The 18,494-nt window shown below is 41.5% G+C and overlaps 1 protein-coding gene and 1 non-coding gene across 3 annotated transcripts in view; one reads left to right on the plus strand and one right to left on the minus strand.

The window, feature by feature from the left end:
• Window positions 1-18,263, minus strand: part of nfatc3a (nuclear factor of activated T cells 3a) — a 36,899-nt gene extending 18,636 nt beyond the window's left edge. Inside the window, exons 1-3 of one of the 2 annotated variants that reach the window (XM_061276735.1) lie at window positions 17,713-18,263; window positions 7,015-8,194; window positions 4,016-4,178 (exon numbers count right to left, since the gene is read on the minus strand). In XM_061276735.1, the coding sequence (XP_061132719.1) occupies window positions 4,016-4,178; window positions 7,015-8,194; window positions 17,713-17,803 (1,434 nt within the window). In that variant the 5' untranslated portion in view covers window positions 17,804-18,263. Of the gene's footprint in view, window positions 1-4,015; window positions 4,179-7,014; window positions 8,195-13,590; window positions 13,736-17,712 lie in introns of those variants that run through there. The other variant, XM_061276736.1, reaches the window with a different exon arrangement.
• trnas-cga (transfer RNA serine (anticodon CGA)) lies at window positions 8,462-8,543 on the plus strand. Its single transcript has one exon. It is a non-coding gene; the product is annotated as a tRNA-Ser (tRNA).
• Window positions 18,264-18,494: the final 231 nt, after the last annotated feature.

The raw sequence follows: 18,494 nt of genomic DNA on the forward strand, positions 1-18,494 counted from the left end.
TGACTGTTTGTTTAAACAAGGTCAATACATGTGCACACACGCGCACAAGCATTTACTGTATACTGCATCAGAGCTGTATATGGCCTTGGAGGACGGCTCTGCGCTCACTCCTTCCTGTACCCCCCCCCTCCCCCATTCTATCCTCCCCCGACCTTTCTATGAAACTCATACTCCTTGTGACTTTTCTCCTCGCTGTGCGCTAAGCCTGATTCTGACCAATGGCTCCCATCTTGGTTACATCAAAAAAAGCCCGGTGGCAAAGCAACAGCAGCTTCAAGTGAAAAGCTTTGAATTGTTGTTGTCTGCACACCACTTATGGCAACCGGTCTATTTAGAGAAACGGCACGTAGAAATAAACAGAGTGCAAAATATAAAAGGGGGTTGAGAGAAGAGGGGCAATCAAAACAATAAATCAGAATCAGCTAGAATAGTTGGAGGCATTCACGGTCAAAGTGAACAGATGTATGAACTCTTGATTTCATTGCCAACTGTCCATGAAGTCACGGCATTTGGAGTTTAAACAAAATTCTGTGGAGAAACAAAAACTGGAGGACTGAATCATCTTTAACTTTGCGTTTTTTTGGTTTGGTTTTTTAATAATATAATATAATATAATATAATATAATATAATATAATATAATATAATATAATATAATATAATATAATATAATATAATATAATATAATATAATATAATATAATATAATATAATATAATATAATATAATATAGGGTGACCCCAAACTTTTGAACGGTAGTGTATATATTTATTTAGATAATTATTTCTAGATTATATATATAATCTTCTGTGTAAAAAATCTTATAATATATATGTATACTTATATTCATAGATTATATATAATCTTATACAAATATAAAATATAATTTATAATATTTAATTCATAATATTTTATTATAATATTTACACTACTGTTCAAAAGTTTGGGGTCACCCAAACAATTTTGTGACCCCAAACTTTTGAACGGTAGTGTATATAAATAATGATATAAATAATTTAATCTTTTACAAAGTATTCATAATCAGCCTTTCAATTAATTTTACATTTGTATAAAGTGTCTTTGGCAAGCTTCCCTTTACTTACGTCAGTCCACTGTCATTATAATGCCTGAATCATTTTATTTAACGTCATTATTCGGTGGACCTGTACAAGGAACGGTTATTTCATTTTCATGGGTAAAAAATGTTTTGGACGATGAACACAGATCCACAGGCATCCTTGAACTCATGCTCGACCTTGGAAGTTTCATACATTCTACCAAGACGTTTTTTTTGTGTGTGTAATGACACCGTACGCACTTGCTGAACAATGCTGTGTAATAATTTGAATGAATTGCATGTTCTTTTTATCATATCGGCACCCTGCTCGCATCCATCCTTGGTCCGGCAGGTATTACTAAAGTACTCCTTGTATTTGTGTGGGCGCAGCAGCACTCAATTAAGCTGGTTAAATACGCACAAGGATACCTCAGCCAGCCAGAGAGGCTTTGGACTTACATGTCTCCTAGCAACAGGTTCACCGATTGTGATCTGTGCCTAGCCCCTGAGAAATGGCTAACACAGCCACAGTCATTACATAGAGAAAGATCTGATGTTCAGCAATATTGTTACTCAAACTCCAAAAATCCACTTTTATAAGATACTAGCCACAGTTTTACAACACATTTATCTAGTTTTTATTTAGCAGTCAAAACAAAAGTGCTATCTATAGGTGGATAAACACACACATGACCTACAGTTCCTGTTCTCACTCCTTTTCTGTTGATGCAGCAGCTCAGCAGTGCCCAGCACAGTCACAAAAGGAAGTGACGGCCATGCCCATATGGCAGCCGTGGCATCATCGGGTGACATCACACCACTAGAGTCAAGCTCCACGGAGAATATAGTGCAGGGCTCACAGGAATGAGACGGGGGAATTTGTAACGGCGCTGTTGGTGCTGCTTCTGCTGGAGTACTTTGTGTGTGGAATATAACAAGACAAGTAGTAGAAAAAAAACGGCATTGTGTCATCCTCTTTGTAACTCTTACCGTATAATTTGTAACATAAATTGTGGCTTTTTTTTTTATTTTTAATTGCACGGCGGGATGACTGTGATTAGGTTTTGCAAGCGCAAGTGTTATTGTGCCTTCGGGGAATAGCACTATCCACACCTTGGGTGCACCTGGGAAACACGATATGCACATGCTTGTTTACACTCGCATGAGCTCTGACCCCCTTGTGACCACTGGAGTGGGTCAAGTAACTTGAAGTTAACCCTTGATTAGCTTTTGAGCAGTTTTAACCTATATGTCCTAATACGAAGTAGTTTCTGCAAAAGCACAGTGTGTGTGTGTGTTTTGGGAATAACAAGAATGATGTCACATGGTAATGACGTTGAATTAAGATGAAGATGAGATGTTTAGTCAACAATATGAGAGCTGAAGGGCAAGTTTTGATAAGAAAATCTCTTTGATTTGACGTGCCGGTCTATTAAAAATGCAACGACATACAGAAAGAGATATTTCAAGAATAGCAGCTAATTCTGGAACTGCTGTCTTTTTAAAGGCCATACGTAGCGAGGTAAGAGCCCAAACAAACGACGAGAAATTAGGGCATGTGCGCAGCAAGGCTTGGTTGACAAACTTTGACCGCTAAATTATGCATCGTCACATATGGGAGGATAGAATCTTGGTCACGCTGAGATTGAAATGGTTAATTATCAGCCTGAAGGGTTGCCTGCCTGCCTGCCTGCCTGAATGTGTGAGAACAGACAGAGGCCGTTTCTTAAGACTTTGGTCTTCTGGGTTCATTTCAAGAGAGTTCATGCCGACAGCTGTTTGACCTTTCCGACTGGAACTCGGTTATCCTCTTCTAAACTTGGTTATGATTGTTACATGTCGTGCTTGCTCTGCATACTTAACGCATCGCTGAGCTTTTAAAAGCTTGTTAGCCAACAAAAGATGACACGCAAGAAATGCCCAAGACAGAAAGACCACAAACACGTGAGTCAGCGTTAGAATTGACAAAACGCAAAGACACGTCGCCGAAGTCAAACTGCCACTTTTGAAACGTCAAATTCCTATTCAGGCTTTTTTTCTTTACTGTCCAACAAGTAAACTACTGTTAACAGTAAAATGTTGCTTCAAATAAAAGTCTTACTTCAACAAATTTAAAGCTAATGTGCCCCATGTGTAAAAAAAAAAAAAAAAAAAAATCATAAAAATCAAACAAACTTTCAGAAGTAATGCATTTGATACCAGCTGAATAGATGTACCTTGTCGTCTTGTGTAATATGCTGATAAGACATCACGGCTTTTGTTCTACTTTTGACGCATGGTAGAAAATAAGACTTTCAATCAAATATGATTACAGTGTGAATGTACCATTGTGAGATGAAGTTATGTGACGTATGCCGTGTTCCTGATGGGCTGATAAGGCCACTCACTATTAAAGCTCTTAGCAGGTATTCCGCCTTTGTTAAGTTTCACAACAGGTTCTACTTGAATCCCACGGGGGGGGATGCTTGTTACGTGTGTGTTGCTTGGAATGAGATCTCATGCTTCCTCAAGATATGCTTTTCTCTAAACGGCCGGTGACAAAATTAATCTTAATATGTGCATGTAAAATAAAACAGCAAATTTAACAGTCAAATGATTGGTAAGAACTACTTAGGGAACACCAGGAGGCATTCAAAGAAAAATAGTCCCGATACATTATCAGTTACTGCCATCGCAAGTATGAAAAGTATTCCAAGTGCAAAAGGGACTTTCTAGGCTTGCAGTGAACGCACACTGTGTCTGAAAAGCGGAAGGAAATCCCTGAAAAGTGGTGAAACAGACTCTGAGGAAGTGGCTGCTGAATTCAGCCAGTAACTTCGGCTCAGACGGTTTTATTGTATGTGAACAACTTCAGAACTTAAGGGTGCAGGAGTTGAACTCTCGGGTATGTGGTTTTTAAATAGGCATTGGAATAGTGTCAGGCACAACAATGTGCTGGTGTCAAAATGTTAACTGCGCTACCTTGACAATGGGATGGCCACTTGACGCCGCTTTGACAGCTCCTCTGCTGCCCTCGGTCTCGTAGTGGGCTCGGTGGTGTGCTTTGGGTTGCACCTCGATCTTCAGTTCATATTGGCCGAACTGACTTGGCAGCGGCCAGTCTAGGGGAGGAAGTGAGGAGGTCCTGAGGAGACAAGACCAAACACACACGAAGAAAAATCATTCAAACTAAAATGGTAGTGAGATGGCAGCCAAAAAAAAACATTACGAACGTTTCAAGAAGGTAGTGACGCAAATAGTTCAAATTTTTGACTTGAATCTGCACCAAAACTTTTAATTCTTCTAAAAAATTGACTGGAAATAATTTACTGGGCACCAACAAGAAAACAACTGTTTTGCCCTGTCAGCGGTAACATTGTGCAAAACATTGCGTAAATGGTCTGCTGAGAAAATCAAATCAAGGCGGTAACATCATTTACGTCAATAACATACCATTTATTAATTTAGATTAAATGGTATGTTATCATAATAAACAAACCGGAAACATTTGGCCAGAAAAAAATGGCAAAGGCAAATCTTGGAGATGGCACCAAAGTACATTGTTTTGCTTTTTCTTTGTCTTTTTACAGTTTTTATGATGTTACATAAGAAGTAAAGCGTGATGATCACCATAGAACAAGAATCTGTGGCAAAATTTGCAGCAGCTCACAATAACAACACCGCAAGGCACTTTTTGTTCCCAAGCTGCCTTCTATGGTGTTGTGCGCCATTTCTCCCCCTGACCCCCCCCCCCCTTTTTTTTTTTTTAATTTCCGTGGTGACAATTATATTTGAACAACCGCACTTGAAAAAATACAGCTTCTCCACTGGAACTCTCCTCAAGTGAATTTAATCATTTAAGCTCCAATTTTGCAATCACAGCCATGAATCATTAACATCAACCCAGTCACTGACAATTGAAAGGGATTTGTGATGTTATTCTTTGTATTTATATTAAATTAGAGTAAAAAAGGGAATGTGGTGATACCTAAATAAGCCCATGTGGTGTTTTGGGTTGTGGATGGGTCAGATAAACACCAGACGTTTTCCCAGGAGGAACATGACCATCGCAAAGTTTTTTTCCGACTTTTACTCTTTCCAAGTCATTCAATAAGTCACCATTGTACGGGCAATTTGTTAATCTGTAGGTTTTCTTGAGAGCAGCCATTACATAACCACCTGATCAAGTGTGACTTGTAAGGCTGTCACGGTAACAGAAGAAGAGAAGGCCAGATGAAACGTGAGAAGAGACAGAGGTTTGGCCTCTCGTTTGTCTCAGCATAACCTTTCTCTAATGTCCATGTCCTACTGGAGTGGCTCCTGGTCCAATCACGTAACTCCTATTACTCTAGATATATACAACAAACTTCTATAACATAAATTCACGTGAACTACTACTACACAAAAAAGATAATTGAATTCATAAATAACTCCATTCTGGCAATTTATCTGTAGTGTGTTTTGTCCAATTTCTACTTCAAGGTTGTTTACTAGATTCCGGACTTGAGTTGACTAAATGTGTCCCAATTCAGAGGCCGCATCCTTTGAGGGTTGACAATGTCATAACGGTGCACAAAAGCTGCTCCAATTTGAAGGCTACCTTGAATGTAGCCTCCCTTTTGTGTTTATTTCCTGCAGAATGAATCATTCCCAGTGATGTAAATCCCTCAGTGCCTTAGAAAACAACTAGAATACGGCTGGCCAAAGATAATGATCACGTTTTTACCCATTTGAACGTCATGTCAGTCATGAGACGGGAGTAATGGGAAGATAAAGCCACCTAACAATCCACTAATTGATTTGTTATTTGTTCAGAATTGTGTTGACTGTCAATTAATAATTTCTTTAGTCAAATGAAGCACTAAAGACATCAATAGCTGAGCTACTTCCCTGGAAAGCATTATTCCTCTCACAACAGCAGTGTGAAAACAGGAGTTTAGAATATTCTGGATAATTTAATTGGACGTTGTTGTTGTCTAGAAAGTAGCTCGCACGAGCAAGCGCGTTATGTCATCTGCACGTGTTGACATCAGTCTATCTTCGTAACGACGGGTGGGTGTTGTTGACCTTGCTACCATATATACCCTTTGCTGCCTTCATATAGCGAACACACAGCAGACTTTTAGCCGAATAAAATACATCATGAACGCCCTTTAATGCAGATAATATTTAGAAGACCTCTCCTCATAGATATTATAGCATAAGTACTGTATTATGAGATTTAAATAACTCAAAAGTTTCTTTATTGGATTTATTGGATTCTGAGATTTAAATAACTCAAAAGTTTCTTTATTGGATTCTGGAACAGAGTTCCGATCAAAGAGGATCGAGTCAAACAATGTTCTCCCTGGTTTTACTGCACTGTTATTTGTCTTGAAGATTAAAACGTTCAATCTTTATGGCAGCTAGCGACAGTGCACAAACTTTGTTTATGGGTCCTTTTTGTGGCCTTGACCAATTAATTGCCTTTCAAATCTTAAGAAGTAGTGATAGCGTTCATAATCATCAAAGAGATAACTGTAGTCCGCTAAGTGCGTGAAATTGCCGACTCGGAGGAAAATTCCCAATATTTCTTCAAGTAAAAATCGACTGGGATGGGTATTGCAAGGACACTGCATTGGTGGGTGTTACTGTTTTAGTGAGCGGAGCTTAAAAAGAGACAGCGGGTTGACTGTTTAACATCTGTGTCCAAATTTATGTCTGCGTCCTGCAGACCAAATTTGAAGGCCACATTACAAAAATTCCAGCGCGTCTTGAGCGCATGCCGGCATTCGAATCAAATCCGACCTTTGTTTCCATGAAGATGGGCCCTGAAGATGGCTACACCACTATTCTTTGAGACATCTCGTCTACATGCTAAGCACATTGCGGCCATCTTGCGGCGATACAAAGGACAATCAAGGGAGAGTCCTTAGCCTGTCCAGATTTGCCACGGTTTAATTCTATGCCACAACACAATATCCTCCTTGATTTTATGTTACCTGAATATAGGTGTGTGTCCAGGCTTGGGTTTATTCCATGAAAAATGGGAGGGCACGGAGAGGAACTGTTCCCCGTGCACATCCTTCTTGAGACTGTGGAGCGCCTCTTCTGAGGGAGAGTCTAGAATCTGAGGCATATTTCCTTTGTCATCTATGCCCAAATCTCCTTTTGCTGGAGGCTGCATGGCTGTGGTATCTTGCGAGGTCTTCCGTGTCTTAGATGGGATGTCCGCCTCGGACGGGCAGCACTGAAAGGGTGACATTCCGATAGAGGGACTGCCAGCCCAGGTGTCCTCTGTCACACTCCCCCGAGGTGAAGGTCCTGGCGTGGGTGAGGGAGAGTGATGTGGCGACACGGAGCCAGGATAGCAGATGTCCGCACTGGAGTGGCGCCTCTTCCCGCAGGGTGAGGTGGGACGCGAGGAGGGCCGAGAAGGTGGCCGTGGGCTAAGCCAGTTCTCGTCAGTGACACTGGTGCGTGGTGAGTGGCAGGGGGACTGTCGAGGTGACAGCGTGATGGAGTGTTGGACGAAGGAGGGGTGAGGGTGCTGCCACTGCGGCTGCTCCTCCAGATTGCCGACTCCCGTTTGAGGGGAGACGCAGCCCGGGGACGTGAGCGGCGAGCCCAGGGTGAAGCGAGCGGCGGCTTCATTGAGCTCAGCATCAACATCGTCATATACGTGGGAAAATGATTCGCAGGAGGAGGCGTCGGAAAACCAGCTCCGAGATGAGAGGCTACTGCCTGGGCTCGGGCTGAGAGAAGAGTCCCGGTACGAATGGTCGAGAGGCAAATACAGGTGGTCTCTGGACAGAGGCCTCTCACTGTGGTACTCCCTATCAGGACCATTGGCCCTCAGGTCTTGTTCATTGGCATCCATCTCCTGCTGGCAGCTCGGGGAGATGGAGGTAATCTGAATACTGGGGCATTCAAAGGCTTTTGGTGCCTCCACCGGGGCTGAATGGAGCAAGGGGGAGGAGCCATACTTTGAGTCTTGGGCCTCATAAGTCAGGTGCACGGGTCCGTGTTTATGTGACTGAAGGCGAGGTGAAGTGCTGATGAGCGGGGAGTGCGACTGCATGCCATGACGGGGGAGGCTGATTGACTGGTGGTTCGTGACCACTGATGGGGGTTGCCCCATGTTTAGAATGTAGAACGAAGTGTTGTCATCTGGCTCCAGATCTAATAGGAGACACAAAATGAAATATTAACACACAGTTTTTTTGCCAGAATTATTTTAAGAGCGCTTATTTCTCCTCATCGGGGTTGAGGGTGAGCCTATCCTGACCTAACCTTACCGACAACCTTTATTAAAATGCTTTCTTTGAGACTGTGGGGGGGTATCCACAGGGATAACAAAAAAAGTTTTCAAACGCGTTTGTGATGTCTCAGGGCCAGGCATGTGTGTGAGCTGGACATTTATATAAGATTACTGGGTCACCTTAATCAGCTGCGATGGCCGAGAGGTTAAGGCGTTGGACTCGAAATCCAATGGGATATTCCCGCGCAGGTTCGAACCCTGCTCGCAGCGTAAAATTTATTGCTATTATAAGAACAATGAGTTCCCTTGAAAAGCTCAACCCTGTTCCAACGCCGCAGGGAAAGTCACCAATGGACAAAGTGTTAAATTCATGAAAAAGATGAGTTATTATTGCTCATGACCAACTATCTCTAAATTCGAACAAATTGTTGAAACAGATTAAGGTTCGAGACTTTCCACTGTACTCTGAAAAAAGAATTGATCCAGCAATTCTGCTAACTGGAACTCATTTCTCCTCCAGAGATTCAATCCACTAGTGAGTCCAACAACAGGAGAGAAATTGCAGAGTGTTACCACATCTGCCTTACAGGCATGGTTTCAAGAGGGATAACCAATGAACAAAACTACTCAGGAAACAAATTCACACAATGGTGCGTGCTGTCAGCTGTCATCACACTGCACTGGGCAGGCTATTTATACCCAAAGTCATTCAGCACAGGGAGCATGTACACACACACACACACATGCACACACAAACACACACAAACAAATAGACAAGAGCACATTGGCTCTACATGGTTGGTATTTATTGATAAACTCCCACTGGATGCACTGGATGCACTCCGCAGCAACTATTAGGTTTCCCCAATGACCCCGCCAATAACTTCTCTACTAGTTTGATGGCGAGTGTTAATATTGTAAATTACGGAAACGGATCATGAAAAAGCAGATTAGACGCAAGATGACTGAGGCATTTGTAGGTACTCGGAAAAGTGGAAAAAACAGCTAGCTACTTTCAAGTACGATGTCATAAGACAGTCGAATGCAACTCAGCAAGTAATCAACAACCCTTCAATAAAAGCAATATCTTAAACCTTTCGGCAGAGATCAGACAGAAAACGTAATGGGTTCTTCCTTTGCTCAAAAATTTCTGTGGAAATCAGTAACGTAGTTTTTCCAGTTACACTGGTAACAAACCACACAACCTTCAGAGAAAAAGAGCTTTGCTATGTCGAGTAGGAACAAATATCTTTTGTTTTTTCTACCTGAGAAATTAAAGTGTAAAACCAGCATAACCCTAAATTCCAGATGATTCCAGATTGTGTTCTGCATAGAAGAGCCAAAATTAAACATTGGCTTGTGTTCTAACTGTAAGGTTAACTTCCAACGTTCTTTCAGTTTCTAATCACAACGGCCTGTCAAATCAGAGATTGCGGTTAAAAGACAGCGAGGGACACTGGCCCCTCTAAACTCCCTTCCTAACAACAGCAACAGCAGGAGCCGTAGCAAGCTTTCTATTTAGAGCTGCTCAGCTTCACACTGGGCCAGGCCCGCCTGTCACAAAACCTGAGCATTGGCTCCTCCGACGGCAGCATCTTACACAGAACTGAGGCAAGCGGAAGACGCTCTGTGGAAAAAACAAAGCTGCAAATTTCATAATGAAGACGCTTGTGACTATAGCTGAGTCTCAAAGCAAACGCGAGTAGTCACCTTTTAAGGTCTGTCTTTTTACCACTCTAGTCTGTAAGATTACAAAACCTTTTGTTGTCTCCTTCAAATGTTCACTGCCGTGATCTCTAAATTATACCTTGAAATGTGGCTTTTGAGAAATTGCCGTGGGGCTTTCTCTCACTTTTCATGACAAGCCGTCAAAGTCAGCAGGTTCGTGTTTTTCTGCTGAGAGACATTTTCAGGCGTCAAGTGGCAGCGTTGCAAAGTCGAGTGTCATACAGGGGACTGCCGTCGCTACCTGGTCCTGGATATTATTAGCCTGTGACCTAAAACCTCCAGAGTGGGGAAAGGAGCGGGTGATGGGGAATCCCCCCTATCAAAGCTCATTCACCTTAGGAGAGGGCACAGGGAAGAAATGGAAAAGAGTGGAGGTTCCAGGTTTTTTTTTAAGCGACGGCTTTCGAGTGAATCTCCAATGTAGGTCTAGAAAAACCAGTGCGTCACACACGACTCAAGTATCCATACATCACAGCCAATCCGTTTAAATAAAGAACTCTAAGAGGATTTGCTGTACCTCAGTTATTAATAGCTTAACCACACCGTTTCATTGTAGCACAATGTTTGTAAAGCAAAAACAAAAAACGATCATAACAACAGGGAAACTTTGTCGCTGACATCCACCTGGGTTTATTGTTACAAATTTCACTAAACCTCGGAATGATTGTAACATTGGGGATTCTTGCTTGGGGATAAGGCCACGGGGACTTTGTTCCTTTTTTTTTTCTTTTTTTTTTCTTTTTTTTTAAAATGTATTTATTATTTATTAGTTATTGTTTGTGCCTTCTTGTTTTTATTTTGTGTCGTCTACTTGTATGTTTATCGTGTACTGTGTCTCGTCACCGTGGGATGGAGGAAACAGAATTTCGGTTTCTTTGTGTGTCTTGACATATGAAGGGATTGACAATAAAGCTGACTTTGACTTTGACTTTCCTCCTCCGCCTCCTCACTGAAGTGTGTCAGGGTCCTGTGACCGACAGTGACATACAAGCCCATATTCTGAGAAAGTCCAGTTAACAACAGAGCGGTAGGGTTAGTCTCACTCAGAGCAGATTCAGGTTAATGCTGTTTCCTCATTTAGAAACACATTTACCTTTTTGGGCAATAGTTCTACAAATGTAGCTCATTGGATTCGCCTGCATTCTAATCAGTACGACACGAACTCTTCCAAGTCAACAAAGAGCTAGAACAGCATTAAATGTACCATTTGTGCACGTATGTTCATGCATCAAGACATATCATGGTCTAGGATTACACATTTGCCACAAAACCATGTGGCAGAGGAGCGAGAGGGTAACCTAAGACCAGGTTCCCTTATTGGTGGGTACGCAACTTGATTAGAACCAGATCTGCTTACACCCCACGTACAAAAGGCTTTGTATTCTGACCAGTGGCCCTGGCTCCTCTTTCTACCCACGTCGGGAGGTGCTGGACGAAGGCTTGCAGCAGAATTATGGCCCAAACAATGACTCTAGACTAGAGGATAACCAATTAGACCACTTCAATTTTGATATTTCCCCGATGAGTTTAGTGGACTGACACGACTTTTTCAAAAAGCGTGAAAACAGCAATGTTTTTCCTACCTCAGCATATTCAGGTCGATTCTTTCATTGTTTGAACTAGATGAGCTTTTTAAGTATGTTAAGTGTGGTTATTTGAGTCCACTGCAAAACCAAAAATCATGTCAAGCAAAGATGTAGAGCTCATCAAAACACAAGATTTGATCATGACACTGACTTTGACATTCTACTTGTAGTAGGTCATTCCCAATCATTAAGTAACAAATCACCTACCACGTAGTTTCACAAAGCTTTGTTTTTTTAGATCTCGTGGGCTGTCTGCTGGCCTACTTTTCTATAACGGGACCTTGTGACGCACATACAAAGGTGTGACAAAGGTTTGCCGTCACCTGTGGCTTAAAACCTTCCTGCCTGGGTTTGTGCCAAGCCTGCTGGGGTTCCCTGTATCTGCTGAGTCTGAATATAAATCTCGGATGGTAGTGGCAGGAGATTAGTCTGGGTGAATTAGACTCTTAAGTTTTTTTGCTCTCTGTTTAATTTCCACTTGTTTTTCTTTTTGCGCGTTATGTCATGTTAACGCGAGTGTGACTTCATAAAGCTTTCCCGTGCCGTCACAGAAAATTCACTAGCCAACAGAGGCTCGCCCTAAGCCACCGTTAACATACGCCGGCAGCTAAATCAGGCTCCTAATTAACAATCTCATGCCGAGATAACATTATGGGATAAAGACTCAGTGCCAAACAACAACCGGAAGTAAATACCCACGATTGTCTTAAAGATGCATTAACGTGTTTTACTGATAAACACTAAGAAAGCTTCTTACTTGTAGCTAATCGGATACAATCTGGTAATGTGCCACAACTAAAATACGCAGAGACTCTAAAGTTTAGAGTCTAAACAAAGCAAGCATGGAAGAGTCACCTTGCACCATAAGCAACATGCTTTGCTTCAAATAGGAAAACGGGAATCTTCAAAGGACGGATGTTGGGAAGCTGGATGTTGTTTATGACGATGAGAGGAGGAATAGCTGGTGCATATGGCTGGAACTCTCATCGCAGTTGGTGCAAAATTCTATTTTTGCCCAGCTGTCAGAGTCCACATGGTCCACATTCCCGGTTATGACCCATGTAGTAGGGTCGGCAAAACCTTATGGGCCGCAGATGGAATGTGGACCATCATCCTGTGATAATCTTCATGAGTGGCAAATGAAATTTACTCTCATTATGGATCCTAAATTTATTTTCTTGTCAAAGGGAAACAGTTCTTACTTTGGCTCAATCATTGGCGACTGGCGCTAAAGATGACAATAGCAACTGGTTGCTGGACTGAAATACATCCGAAAGGTGGCTCCTAAAATAATTCCGATTCAAACTACTGTAATCCCTGTGCCCCTCGGTACAAAGGGAACAGTGAGGAGAAAGAAACAAATGAAAGGAGATCCAGGAGTTAAAACAGCTTTCTCTCCGGTGTAATGCAGCCTCTGATATGTTGATACAGCACAGCCAGCAGTAGCTTCAGTTACACTAAATTTAAACTAGACAAATGCCTCACATTGTTAGTCATGCCTCGCCCTGGGGAAACAAACGTCTCATTCATCACACATGGTACTGGGACCCCCCCCACCCCAAAGTTCAGAAGGGTTAGGGGACACCCGCATGGTGGTCTGCTCCCACATGTTGACCTTGTGCATGACTCTCTGGCCGCTGACTTCGTTGCCTTTGACATTTTCGTGACGATTGTGGCCACTTAAAAGTCTCTTTTAAATTTCATCCAGCAAAAATTCTACAGAGGAAAAATTACAAATGAAAAACATATAACAACTTTAATCCAAGAGAGATTTCAATGATATGCTCTCCAGGAAAGTCATACCATCCCAAATTGCTGAGACGGTAACAAAAATGGATTATAGTTTAGTTCATAGGTCATTCACTGTCGCTGACTCAGGTCCAGCTTTGCGGGAAGCTAGAATGATTTCCAACAGACGTCATAAGGTCGTACTTGCATGGTTTTAGTCATTGCTAGACATACTCACACACCTGGCTAGAGTCTGTGAGTGCCGACACACTCACCTGGAGATGCGGCGCACAGCATTCTTCTACACCTATCCTCGTTAAGATCATGGAAGTGTCCAAGCGGTTAGAAAATATTTTAAAAAATGGCTGCTAGGACGAGACAGATCCTCCCGCACCGACTATGATCGAGTCACCAGAAACTGCCGTCTGCCCTGTGCCGCTCTCTTTTGGGAGCTCAAAATAGTTCACCATGAGAGCGATGTAATTTCAGTCGTTCAGTCGTTCCCCCGAATGAGGAGGACTGCGAGGGAATCGGTTCAGATAATCAATTTGAAAGAAATTGCTTAATTCCTTAAGGTCAATCAATATTTTTAATGTCAGGTGGCTGTATTGCTATATGTCATGTATGATGACAACCATAGAATTTGAAATGAAATTTATTGTGATATTGGAGTTTAGCAACGAATATGGTACCTGAGTAACCGGTACTGTGTGGCTTAGTAAACAAGAACCAAAAAGTTGTACAAAACCCAAAACGTTGAGTCAAGATCATTTATTTCTTACCCAAATTGGCTTATTTTAGACAAAAGTAGCAATTTTGTTGATTTTAGACGCTTCATCTGGTTTAAGAAAATCTTGCCTTTCCAATCAGAATTTGCATTTTGAAAGCTTTTTATGTTTAGCCAATCCTGTCGTATGATTGATGATAGTGGCATAAAAAAAATCAAAAAGCCCCCAAAAAAATTATATTGTCCTCCCTCAGAATAATTTGATGGACGTTCCATTTGTAGTTACTTTATGGAAACAAAAGAACTTTCAGTACTCCATTATCTTAATTTCCCCGTTTCCGCAACCGTCCTCCATTTAATTTTTTGTTTTGGGGGCAACCCACCAAATACTCTGTTATTCTCCGATCTTTAATTTTTTTCCCCCATATAAATGTCCCTACCTACAGCAGAGTTCTAATTAGGCTCGAGGGTAGCTCTATTCATCCCATTTCCAGAGGATTTCAGGGAAAATCCCGACCGGTAGAATTTGCATCTAAATAATAACGCTGACATATTTCAATTTCACCTCGTGCGTCGTATCCTGAGCAACGAAGAACTCATAAAGAGCATGATAAAGAAACGGTAGAAAGACGGATAATTAGAGGACGAGCAGGATGGGAAGAGCAAAGCGGAGGCTGGAGGGCAGTGTAGGGAAATGCACACTACTACTCAGATTTAAATTAGTATGAATGCCTGACGTGTTTACTTATGCAAGTAGAAAAGCGGCATAACAGTTTAGAGTTGAGATTACGGTAAAAGTGACTTCCCTAGTAAATAAGAGGAGAAAAGAAAGCATTGGACTTAATTGGACCTCAAGTAGCAAGATGAAGTAGAAAAATATGCACCAAAAGTTTGATTTAGCTGAACGTTTCCAAGGGCTGTATTTTTAGTTTGTGAATGTTTCATGTCACGATGAATGGAGATGATTGCAAGAAGCCATGTTAGCAGACGAAACAGAAGTGTGTCTTCTGTTGAGTCCGGCTTTTATTTTGATAGGTTCCTACTTCCTGTTTTTTTCTTCTGTTCCCTTTGGCTCTCACCCTGAGCTTTTTCTGAACTAAAGACTTTGATTTGGATTTTATGATGTGCTGCTTTTAAGACCATCCATTTGTGTGATTGAAATGTTAAGTAAAGATTTAAACTGCTATGTTAGCTTCTCGTGCTATGCTTCGACTGGACCGGTTGATTTTATTAATCATTGACACAACGTTTCGTAACCCGCTCATACATTCCTCATTAAAAAGTGTTTCAGATTTTGTAGATTTTTAACAGATTATTAATAAACGGAAAGGACTACTTCCACTTTTATAACCATTATTGAGGTCGCTGTAAATTACAGTATTGCCTGTACAGCTAACAAATAATTTTATAACAATTGGAACTCTGGAACTAAGTATCCTATATAAACTGTAGGTGATCTTAGTGGGAAATGTTGTTTTGAACCATCAACCAGCGTCATAAAGCTCTTGTTATTTTTTGCTTCTGGCAACGCAACCTCTATATTTTTACAAGACTGAAATTCCAAATTGTGAAATAACATCAGCCCAGGTCCGCAAGAGGCGATGGAACAAAACCACGTTTTGTAGAAACATGTTTGAAACATTGTCGTTCACGAGCTTGTTACTAAAAAAAAGAAAGAAAATGAAAACAAGCCATGACATGAGTGTTGCCTTCAGAGAAAGGAGAAAATAGGTTGACACTCCCTCTTAGTGTGATCCTACTTTTACGCTCTGCTTATTCATTTAAACAGGGACAAACCCCCCCCCCCCCCACCTCCCTTTTTTGGCCAAGTTGGGCTATCCAAACACAATTAAAATCACTTTCCTTACAACAGAGCTTAATTCAAAGTAGTGTAATTTTTCTCCCTCGAGCCATCTGCACTTCAAACAATTCCAACCAGGGAAAAAAACGGATTCAATCTTGCAGCAGCTATTCCGTGAATATACATACAGTATTCCAGAATTTAAGAAAAATAACACAGTGGCAGCATTCATTGGTTCTGCTGGTTTGGAGTCAATGACAGAACCAATAAGCAACACAGTGTGGATGAATAGAGGAAAGAAAAAGCTCTCAAACCATCAACTTTTACTCAGTCTTCGTGGCATGTCGATGATCACTCTATGAAAATGCAGAACTTGAATCAATCATGACTCAAATAATGACGATCACACAGATTGGTTAGTATGGCTCAAATGTGTTGTTTTTAAATAGGTGCAAACTTGCATCATTTGGGAGTATTTTACATGTGCAAAACATCCGACGCCTACTCACATCCTCTGTGAAGCAAGTCAAAGCGTTATTATTAAAACCGCTTTGTTTTTGTTTTTTGGCGAGTAAACCTTGATTTATTAAGTTCTATTAATATAGTGTGATATAGAGCAACTAATGTATTCTAGCACCCGTATGGCACTTATGAGCGATAAAAAAGCATGATGCATGACGTTGACTATCTTCTATAGTCTTTGAATGAGTGAGTAATTAACGATATTTAAATTTTTATATGGATTTTATAATACAGCGGTTCTTTATCCTCAGTTAGTAATGATATTACCTTTTAGGTTAATAAAGGTTTTAGAATACGACAGTGACAATATTGATGCTGAGGTTAAATCAGTGTCAGAAATGTTGCAGGACTGGTGTCACAAAAAAATATCTCACAAAATGTTTTTTCCCCTTTGACTTAAGTAATATTTACACACTCTGCCACGCCCCTCGGAATCCGCCACAACTTGTGTCATCCATGATTTCATAAAGAATCCCCTTGATGCCCACTTTGAGCTCATAAAGGAAAGAAAAAAGAAAAATAAATCACACAATATTAAGGCTGCTTGTGCACGACAAGTTGTTTTTTCTGCCAGGAACTGTTGGATGCTCAGCTACAAATTGTCCCGCCACACCTCTCACCATTTCTTGCACAGTGAATGAAGCAAACGCAGCACGATCTTTTATAAGACATGCTTGTTGATCATCTGGCTCACGTTGAAGAAAAAGACTTTTAGCGCGGAGTTGGCTTTGAACCTTTGTGACACCAAGAGTGGAACTTTTTGGACTCATCTTGTGCAGGAACTCGCAGGGATCAATTTGACTATGGGACAAATCCTTTCTATTTCTATTAGGGAAATATAGTTCTGAAACATGAACTGTGTATGAATGGTAAATAGCACCATTTAACGTATTTAAGCATGCATGCAAACCCTGTACACTCTGTACAGTATATGCACATATAATAATAACAAATAACTATTAAGTAGTAATAAGTAATACACCATGTAATTACATTGTAATTATTTCTGTATCTTCAGTAAACCTGTTCTTGTTTATATTTTCAAACAATGCATGAACAGCAAAGCAAAAAGCACTCAACTTTTTGAGGCAATAACACTTCCACTACCAGTTAGCACGTCAGGCTAATGACAGCTGCTGTTATTCTCTGGCTGGCGGCCATAGACAAGTGATGTGTAAACATTTGACTTTCTCAAGCACAACTAACGAGGTTAAATTCACAGGGTTAAATGGTGAAGTAGCAGGGGAAGGGGTGGGGGGTGAAGTAAAAAAAAAAAAAAAAAAAAACACGCAAATACGGGAGTTGAGTATGCATAGGGGAAAACGCGCACCGGGCAAGCACACTGACCTGCGGGGCCCAACTGCTGCTGCAGTCCGTCCTCCCCGAAGATGAGTCGGAAGTCCAGCTCCTCATTACCGGGGCAGTTTGCCGCCGTCATCGGGTTTGACAGCTCGGCTCAGTAGTCTCTGAAACCCCCCCACGCCGCCGATCGACTGTCGAAGCAGGCAGGGTTTACGCTCTCCGAAAACGTCGCAACATTTACCGAGTGGCACGACGCCGAAGCCCAACTTCAACTTTGCTTCATTTGGTGCTTGATCGAACCACGCAACCAAAGTGTCCTTCGTTATTTCTGCAAATCCAAAATAGTCTTTGGCAAAAAAAAAAAGAAAAAGGGAGGGGGGGTAACTTAGGAGAAAGTCTATGCCACGCTTTCTCAATATAAACAAAAAGAAGCGTTGTCTCCCGTTTGTCGTAATCGCAGCCAATGGTCGGGTAATGTTTAGCCCGGTTTCGCTGCCTCTGCGCCGGCCTGACTTGTGTCTCTCTCTCTCGCCCTGTGGAGCTCCGATCCCAACTTTTACTAACCCCGCGTGACAAGGCACTTCCAGCTGTGATGTCAGCAGACACAACACACACACACACACATGCACGCGTGCACGCGCGAACACGCGCTTGTTGCTGTGACGACTGCACGCTTAAAGATGGATTTGTAATGACACTGGACAACAGCAAATTTCCATCGTAAATGGCTTTATATGCCCCTAAATGTATTTTTTTTACGTCTTTAATTTTTTACCTTTTTAAAGTTTGCCATATTGCACAATACGTGTTTTACCACGCGTTGTAAT

The sequence above is a fragment of the Syngnathus typhle genome, linkage group LG4 (assembly GCF_033458585.1).
Source record: "Syngnathus typhle isolate RoL2023-S1 ecotype Sweden linkage group LG4, RoL_Styp_1.0, whole genome shotgun sequence".
In the NCBI taxonomy this organism is placed as follows: Eukaryota; Metazoa; Chordata; class Actinopteri; order Syngnathiformes; family Syngnathidae; genus Syngnathus; species Syngnathus typhle.